Source organism: Grammomys surdaster, unplaced genomic scaffold (genome assembly GCF_004785775.1).
Source record: "Grammomys surdaster isolate TR1022 unplaced genomic scaffold, NIH_TR_1.0 98, whole genome shotgun sequence".
Taxonomy (NCBI): domain Eukaryota; kingdom Metazoa; phylum Chordata; class Mammalia; order Rodentia; family Muridae; genus Grammomys; species Grammomys surdaster.
This window is the reverse complement of record NW_021604577.1, coordinates 9,883,952-9,893,467: the sequence shown is the minus strand read 5'-3', so window position 1 is coordinate 9,893,467 and position 9,516 is coordinate 9,883,952. Positions and strand designations below refer to the sequence as shown.

Here is a 9,516-nt window from a genome sequence, read left to right as displayed (position 1 = left end):
CTGCGGGAGCACTCTGCACCGCTTTCCTCTGGGGGAGCACTCTGCACTGCTTTCCTCTAGCAGTTTTCTCTTACCCTTTAGGTCCCAGGTTAAAACATTAGTGCCTCTGGGGGAAACTTTTGGAATATCTTCCTAGATCACGGCTTCTAACTTTCCTAATGCTGTGACCTTTTTAATACAGTTCCTCATGTTGTAGCAACCCACCCCCATCATAAAATTGTTATTTCATAACTGTAATTTTGCTACTGTGATGAATCATAATGTAAATATCTGATAGGCAGGATATCTGATAGCTAACCCCTATAAAAGGATTTGTTCAGACTGCCGAGGGGTCGCGACCCACAGGTCGAGAACTGCTGCTCGGGACTGTCGTGATGGCCACAGCAGTGGATTTCTCTAAACTCATCAAATTAGATGCAGTTACTATGTGTCTTTTTTTGTGTGTGCCAATTATTACTCTGTATAGATTGGAGGAATGGTATAGTTAGTTTTCAATCTGAAAAACAAAATGGGAGCCAGTGAGAGGGCAGAGCCAGTGATGGAGCTTGCCACAAAGCGGGATGACCTGAGTTTGATTCCTGGAACTCATGAGAAAGTGGAAAGAGAGAACCCACTCACTTCCATATGAACATCATGGTATACATGTGCTCAAATACACATATCAGGCATGTGCACCTGTGTGTGCACAGATGTGTGTGTGTGTGTGTGCATATGCTCATGCGTGGAGGTCAGAGGTCAACTTGCTGGAGTTGATTCTGTCCTTCTACTATGTGGGTTTCTACAGTTAGTTGATAGGCACTTTTACCTAATGAACCATTCCAATATATGAGTCTATGGGGACCATTCTCATTCAAACCACTATAGCTAGGCAGTTCACTACCAACTGCTGATATCTGGTGAGGACATTGTTGTCATATGACTCTGTGGTGGAAGGAAAGAGAGTGAGAATAGGCTTAACAGAGCAAGAGGTGAGCCTGTCCCTTGATGAAGAATCACACCTAGGGTGATGCACCTGCTCCCATGGTAACAACAGCTTTAATCCATCCACACTGACCTCACGGCCTAATCACTGACTGTAATGGTCCATCTCCTAAGCCTTCTGCATTACGTTTCCAATATATGCTTGTGGGAGGACACATTTAACCTATATAGCCCATGCTCTCAGATCGCTGCCCAGATGCATGTATTTACCTAGGATACTCTCAGGAGGTGCAAGCTATGTATACTTTCTCATCCCAACTTATTCATGGAATATACTCACAGTATTAGTAATCTATGCCTCCCAAATATTTGATAACAAATGAAGCATACTCTAAGAATTTTAAGTCTATATCATTAACCCTTAGAGGTAAGCTGTGGTGCGTTTATCTGAGATTCAGAAGCCTGATTTTACTTTGTGCTCTGGGGTTAAGCTAGTTGTACATTTCTGGGAAAATTATAGTCATCCCTTTATTTTATTTTTTGAAATAGTCTTTTTTAAAAAAACACATTTTTATTTACACATCTCTGTGTGTATTGGTGAACATGTATGCCACATGTATATAGTTGCTCTGGGAGACAAAAATAGGGTGTTGGATCCCCTGGGACTGACATTTAGGCAGCAAGTGAGCTCAGGACCTCTGGTAGAGCAGCAAATGCTCTTAACTGCTGAGCCATCTCTCTAGTCCACGATAAAGTCTTTCTATCTATAGATGAGCTAGTTTAAGATTTACAATCCTCCCTACACAATCTCCAAAATGCTGGGATTATAGGTGTGAATGAACACACCTGGTTATAGTCCTCCATCTTAAAATATTCAGGGGGAGGCACTTATGATTTTTTTTGTGTGTGTGTGTCTGTTTTAGGAGTCTGACTTTCTTTGTCTTCTTGGAGAAGGCTACATATTTGGAAGCGAACAGAGTGAGTTAAACAGTGATGATGATGAAGATCATATGTACCCATATGAAAAAGATGAAGACCAAAACTATAATATATATGAAGGTGATTTTCAGCCAGAGCCTGACTTTTATGCAGCTTCTGAAGGGAGTTTGTTTGAAGACCAAATTTCAGCATCAGAAGCTCCTGATGATTTTAGATTTTCCAGTGAGTGGAAGGACTGGGAAGGGGCTGGAAATGAGGGCAGAGGGGAACAGGATTACACTCCAGACCCCCACCAAGCCTTGCCATCCCTCAGTATGCAGGAAAGGCAAGGATGGTTTGGCCTGGGGACAGAAGAAGTTGAAGAGAAGGCTTCTGAACCAGATACTGAACCTCCACAAGAATTAACACTGGAAGAGGAGAGCGGCCTGGAGAATTTACACAGTGGTGAACCCCAAGAGAAACTTGAGCAAGAGCCAACATCAGAGACATCAGAATTCAGTTCAGTGCCAGAGGAACAGTATGACCTAACATCTGAGTCGGAGAGTATTCTCAAACCACAAGCCTCTGGCTGGTTTGGTGGTGGATTTACAAGTTATTTAGGTTTTGGAAATGAGGATACAGGACTTGAGTTATTGTCCAAAGAAAGCAATCCACCACCACAAGATGTTCCCAGCTCTGTTTTACCGGATGAAGAAGCGCCAGCTCCATGCAGAGAAATATCAACAGGCCAAGAAGATACAGTTATTAATGATAGCTCGGTTCTCAGTCCAAGCTGGTTTTACTTCGGTTTTGGTATGCTAGGCTTTACAAATGCTAATGAAGACAAAATTATTTCAGACAATGGGGACAATGAAGATGGTGAGGTAGATAACCTCAAACATCCTATGGGAAATGACTTTGACCATGAAAAAGAACAAGAAAGGAAAATAGTAACTGTGGGAACAGAAGACCAAACAGGTAAGGAAAGTGCCTTGGAGAAGTCAGATGATTCTGGTTCTGTGCAGTATCTGAAGAAGTTCTTTGATAATCCTTGGGGCTTCCAGAATCTCCCAGAGGACACAGAATTACCATTTTCCAAACAGATGCTGGATCAAGATGATATAGTAGACAATGACAAAACTGAAAACCTTTCTACTGAAAATTCTCCCACAGGTAGCATGAAGGATCCCGCAATGTCGGAGAGCAGATACAGTCTGTCAGGTTAGTATGAAAAGACTTGTTAATACATCTGTTAAGATAATTTCTTTTTCTAAGTACAAATCCGATGAAAAAGTTCGTGCTGGTACTGGGAGATGGCTCAGGAGATTCAGCAACTGAGGGATAGACTTGAGGATGAATTGAGATTCTCCCCAAACACATAAAAAACAGGGCAGGCGTGGTGGCTGCTTGTGATCTCAGCACAGACGGGATTACAGGGGCAAAGCTGGCTAGTTAGCCAAGCTGGAACTGTGGAACTCCAAGTTCACTGAGAGACCCTGTTTCAGTAAAGCGGAGAGCAACGGAGGCAGACACAAGACAGCAAGTCAGACCTACACATGCACACATTCACACAGACCCAAATACATACAAACTCTAAAAAGAAAAAAAGTCCCTTGGGAGGCAGAGGCAGGCGTATTTCTGAGTTCGAGGCCAGCCTGGTCTACAGAGTGAGTTCTAGGACAGCCAGGGCTACACAGAGAAACCCTGTCTCAAAAAACCACACACACACACAAAAAAGTCCATGTTTTAAAAAAATAGTCAATAGCCAACAACTATTCTTATCAATTGTTTGGTTTATTCTGAAAGTTATAAAATAAAACCTAAGGAAAAGAATGATTAGCAATGTCTTGAAGTTATGCCGAAGTTTTAAGATTCACATTATATTTTCATTATCAGAGAACTATATTATGTAAACAGAATTAAAAGTATAAATATGGTCAAGGTTTTTTTTAAGTGAAAGCAATTTCTGTTTCACTTTTAGTCTCACCTTTGTCCCACTGGTCTTAGTTTCCTCTTCTTTTTTTCTTTTTCTTTTTAAAATTTTTTTTAAAGATTTATTTATTTTATGTATGTGAAAATACTGTTACTGTCTTCAGATACACCAGAAGAGGGCATCAGATTCCATTACAGACGGTTGTGAGCCACCGTGTGGTTGCTGGGAATTGAACTCAGGACCTCTGCAAGAGCAGTCAGTGCTCTCAACCACTGAGCCATCTCTCCAGCCCCTCCTTCTTCCTTTGCTTTTGTTTTTGAAATCCATTTAGTTTATTTGTTTTTTCTCTCATTTTTCTAAATAAAAAAATCTTTATATTATATTACTTTGATTAATACTTATTTTATCCAGTGTCTGTTGGCTTTTCATTCTCGTAGATATGGATTTCACTTACTGTTACTCAGTTTTTAGACATTCCTGATAGAATCCTATGCATATGGTTTTCTTTGAAACCTAAGCTAAAGGCAACTTCAATAATTCAGTAGTCTAGATTTTTTTTTTGAGGCAAGGTCTCATTGAATAAATGAGGCTGGCCTTGATTTCACTGACATGCCTGCCTTTACCTCCAGTGCTGGTATTAAGATTGAACTTTACCACACCCAGCTAGTTTTGATTCTTAAATAATATTTTATCCTATCTGCAGTTATATTTTGTTTTGTTTGTCTTTCTTTCTTTCTTTTTTTTTTTTTTTTTTGGTTGGGTCTTTCGAGACAGGGTTTCTCTGTGTATCCCTGGCTGTCCTGGAACTCACACTGTAGACCAGGCTAGCCTCGAACTCTCGAACTCAGAAATCCGCCTGCCTCTGCCTCCCAAGTGCTGGGATTAAAGGCGTGCGCCACCACCGCCTGGCCTTGTTTTGTTTTTCTTTTTTTTTTTTTAAAGATTTATTTTTATTGTATGTATGTGAGTACACTGTTGCTGTCTTCAGACACACCAGAATAGGGCATCAGATCCCATTACAGATGGTTGTGAGCCACCATGTGGTTGCTGGGAATGGAACTCAGGACCTCTGGAAGAACAGTCAGTGCTCTTAACCACTGAGCCATCTCTCCAGCCCCTTGTTTTGTTTTTCTAAGAAGCACTGTGACAAAGGTTTTCTCTAAGTGTAGTATGACCTAGAGTATTTTAAGTAGGGTTAGGGAGATGGCTCAGGGGTTAGGAATGGTTGCTGATTCTCTGGGTCAATTCCCAGAATCTACATGATGGCTCATGATCACCCAGAACTCCAATTCCAAGGGATACAGTACTCTATATTGGCCTCTGTAGGTACAAGTCACGTACGTGGCACATATATATACAAGCAAACAACAATTTAGACACATAAAATAAAAACAAAATACTAAAAAAATTTTAGTCACGGATATTGTAAAAGGTTTTCAATTTTCTTATTTCTGAAAGTTCACCAGAAGATCTTACAGTGGGCGAATATCAGAATTAACACTTCTATTTACATGTCCATGTTTTAGCCACTTCTGTGATTAAAACCACGTGGGTTGGGCCAGTTGTGGTGCTGCATACCCAGCACTTGGAGTGGAGGCAGAGACAGGTGAATCTCTGTGAGATGGAGGCCAGCCTGGACTATATACCTGGACTATATAGTGAGTTCCAAGATAGCCAGGACTACATACAGAAATTCTGTTTCAAAAACCAAGCAAGCAAGCAAGCAAGCAAGCAAGCAAGCAAGCAAGCAACAACAGCCACAGAACAAAAAAAACCTCACACATTTTTGGGTTTCTCTCTTCTTCTTCTTCTTCTTCTTCTCCTTCTCCTTCTCCTTCTCCTTCTCCTTCTCCTTCTCCTCTCCTTCTCCTTCTCCTACTCCTTCTCCTCCTCCTACTCCTCCCCCTCCTCTTTGTTTTTTCGAGACAAGGTTTCTCTGTATAGTCCTGGCTGTCCTGGAACTCACTCTGTAGACCAGGCTGGCCTTCAACTCAGAAATCCGCCTGTCTCTGCCTCCCAAGTGCTGGGATTAAAGGTGTGCGCCACCACTGCCCGGCAAGATTTTTATTTGTTTTATGTATGAGTGCTCTATCTGCATGTACACCTGGACGCCAGAAGAGGGCGTCAGGCTCCATTACAGATGGTTGTGAGCCACCATGTGGTTGCTGGGAATTGAACTCAGGACCTCTGGAAGAGCAGTCAGTGCTCTTAACTGCTGAGCTATCTCTCCAGCCGAAGATCTTCATTATGTAGATCTCAGCCACATTCTGTATTTGCTTGTGATGGATAGATCAGAAACCTAGAAAAGGCCTGGAGAGATGGCTCAGTGCCTAAGAGAACTTGATGCTGTTCTGGGGCCTTTAGATCAGTTCGAAGCACCCACAATGGGCAGTTCAGTTGGAACTCCAGTTCCAGGTGATATGACACCCCTTTGGACTCTTGGAACACTGCATGTACATACAGAGTAGAAGGCACACATACATATACATAAATAAAAATTAAAAAGAAGATATTTTTTTAAACCCTCAGAAAATATTGATCAATAATACAGAAATAACTGGTCCTTAGAATGTCAGAAAACCTCTCAGACTTAGCCAAAAATGCTGAGACGTCAGAAGGAAACACATCTACATTAGAACCAATAGATTTTCCTGAATTTCAAGAACTGTATGTTAGTATTTCAATATTCTCTGAAATACAAGCACTCTACTTGCCCACTACCAGCAACCAGTATGATATGGATATTTAGACTTAGCTCTTAGACTCACCACAACACCCCTTTCTGCTGACGTTTTCTCTTCTCATTTGTTAGTTTATTTTGTGTGTATCTGTGTATGTGTGGGGATAGTTGGGCTACGCATACATCTAGAGGTCAGAAGATAATTTGTGACAATTGACTTTTTTTTTTTCTTTCCACTGGGTGAGTCCCAGGGACCAAACTCAGGCTTTCTGGCTTAGCAGCAAGAGCTTTTACCTCAACAGCCACCTTGCTAGGACCTTTTCTCTTCTTCTCTTCTCTTTCTTTCTTTCTTTTTAATTTTGAGGCAGGGGTTGGCTTTGTAACCTGGGGTGACCTTGAACTCACAATCTCCTGCTTTATCGTTATGAGTACTTGATTAAAGGGGCCGGCTGCACAGCCATGCTTGGTTGATATTTCACACATTTTTTATTTAAACAGACCTAATTTGTTTCTGTGAGGGGAAAAAGTAGTGATAAGTTTCATAATTTCCCGAGATTGCTTCCAGTAATTTGACGCTCTGATCTTGCTGAAGTAGCGGGTGAACCTTCTGAAATCACCAAAGGAAGCAGTAATCTTGTGTGTTTTTCTTTGCCTGAAGCGTTCACATAGCCAAGATGCTCTAACATAAGCTTTTAACTTAATCTCTTAGCATAGCCTGGTGCTGCGCTTGGCTTGAAAGAGAAAGGAAGCATCTGTGTGTGCAAACTCACGGCAGCCTGGGTTTCAGAGTTTGCTATTTTTATATTTTTATAACGTCAGTGTCTTCCATGTACAGAGCCAACTCAGAACTGTAGAATGTCGTGGTTTTAACCCTGCCAGTCTTTTTCTTGTTTATTCCTTAATGGTTTATGTTATTACATACACACAATCCAGTGGGATCAAGTTCCATCAGGTTTGGGAACCTGGAAATCGATCACTGTAGGTTCTAGTATGGCTTTTCTTGGTGTAACTACTTGTTTTACTTATTAATTAGAATTAACAACCAATATTAAGTGATGCAGATACTGTAAGTAATTCTTGTCATTCTTGATTTCTGGTTCTCTAACCGATAAAGTAAGCAAAGTCTGTTTCATTGGGTGATATCTATATGTTGTATCTTTTTGGATAAATGTTTCTAAGAGGAAAGAAATCTTTTTTTATTTTTTTTTTCCAGACAGAGTTTCTCTGTGTAGTCCTGGCTGTCTTGGAACTCACTCTGTACACACAGAATGGCCTCAGATTGAGAGATCTGCCTGCCTCTGCCTCTTTTGTGGGAATCAGAGGCATGCACCACCACGCCTGGCTGAAAATTTTTTTTTTTTTTGGTTTGGTTTTTCAAGACAGGGTTCCTCTGTGTAGCCCTGGCTGTCCTGGAACTCACTCTGTAGACTAGGCTAGCCTCGAACTCTCAAACTCAGAAATCCGCCTGCCTCTGCCTCCCAAGTGCTGGGATTAAAGGCGTGCGCCACCACCGCCCGGCTGAAAATATTTTTAAAATTAACTTTATTATTTTATTCATGAGTGTTTTGCCTGTATATATATTCGTGTACCACCAGAAGCTGGCACTGGATCCCCTTGAATCCAGTTACAGGGGGCTGTAAGCCGTGATGTGGGTGGTGGGAGCTGAAACTGAGTCCTCTGTAATCACAGAACCATCTTTAAAACTCCAGGAATGAGTGAATGAATGAATGAATGAATGAATGAATGATTATTTTTAAAATATTTATTTTTGTTTATATGTGCTTATGTCTGTTTCTGCATGCATTTGTATGCAAGTTTCACGGTGTATGTGTGCCAATCAGAAGTCAGATTGCAGGAGCTGGTTCTCTTCTTCCACCATGTGGGTCCTGGGGATTGAACTCTGCTTGTCATGCTTGGCAGCAAGCACCTTAGCCACTGAGCCATCTTGTCAGCCCAAGGAATGAAATCCGAATGGGACCTTTTTATTATTCTTAGTCATGATCTTGTACAGTAGAAGAAAGTCGATGTGACATTTGTTCATGTTTTTGTTTTTTTTTTGTTTGTTTGTTTTGTTTTTAAGCCTGGCTCTTGCTAGGGCACCCAGGCTGATATTAAATTTATAACTCTTTTGTCTCTGTCTATGAAATGTTGGGGTTACAGACCTGTGCCACCATGTTTGGCATCGATTTTTAAATTAAAAAAAAAAGTTTGCTTGTCTAAATGAGTACAGTTGTTTTTTTGTCTTCCTTGGCCAAGGTATCAAGCACTATGTGGTCATCTAAAGACCCCCCCCCAAGCCTTTGTCTTAACTCCAACCTATGACCACAAGGAGGAAGGTCTTTAGAAGCTATTCTTTAGGTGCAATATAACCCCAGGGTTTCTCATAAGAAGAGAGCAGGACAGTGTGAGTGAGAGGTGAGAGAATATATCACTGCTGGTTACTAGAGAATGCTTGTACAAAGGGAGGAATGCGGGAGGAGAAGGCTACAGAAGGCCAGCCTTTGAATTTTCCTCCAAGTTTCTAGAAGGTACACAGTTCAGCAAATAAGCCTTTAAGATTTTAACTTCCAAAAGTCTAACAGAGTGAATTCTGTTACTTAAGACAAAAGTTTGTGGTAATTTGCCATACTACTGTGGGAATGTGTATGGGCCACAGGTAATGTTCTGTGCATTTATTTTCTCAAATGAAGTGTCATACTAGCCATGATGTCTCAAACAATAACTTCAGAAAAATAAAAGGAAGCTGGTGACAAAGCAAGTATGTTAGAAAAGACATTTCTCTTTATGTACGTGTAGATACAGCCACTCAAATGGAGCCATCCATGGAAGTCCTTGAAGGGGTACATTCCAAAGCCTCATCTTCTGAAAGGAATGAGGAAGATTCAAAATCATGGGAGGACCCCGAAGAGCTTTTTGTGGTACACACAGACAGCTCTGTGGAAGATGCCTTGCTTGGCGATACTCAGCTGGTTTCTCCAAAAGGTAAGAAGTGGATTTTTGTTTCGATTCATCAACTGAAGAATAAATTGAATTAAGGCATTACATATCATGTGGTAATATGTTT

General features: G+C 41.0%; 1 protein-coding gene across 8 annotated transcripts in view; it reads left to right on the top strand.

The window, feature by feature from the left end:
* Mia2 (MIA SH3 domain ER export factor 2) overlaps positions 1-9,516 on the top strand; it is a 93,673-nt gene that overhangs the window by 10,045 nt on the left and 74,112 nt on the right. For 7 of the 8 annotated variants that reach the window (XM_028781696.1, XM_028781737.1, XM_028781723.1 and 4 more), the window contains exons 4-5: positions 1,845-3,060; positions 9,249-9,434. In XM_028781696.1, coding sequence (XP_028637529.1) covers positions 1,845-3,060; positions 9,249-9,434 — 1,402 coding nt within the window. The remainder of the gene's footprint in view (positions 1-1,844; positions 3,061-9,248; positions 9,435-9,516) is intronic. The other variant, XM_028781731.1, reaches the window with a different exon arrangement.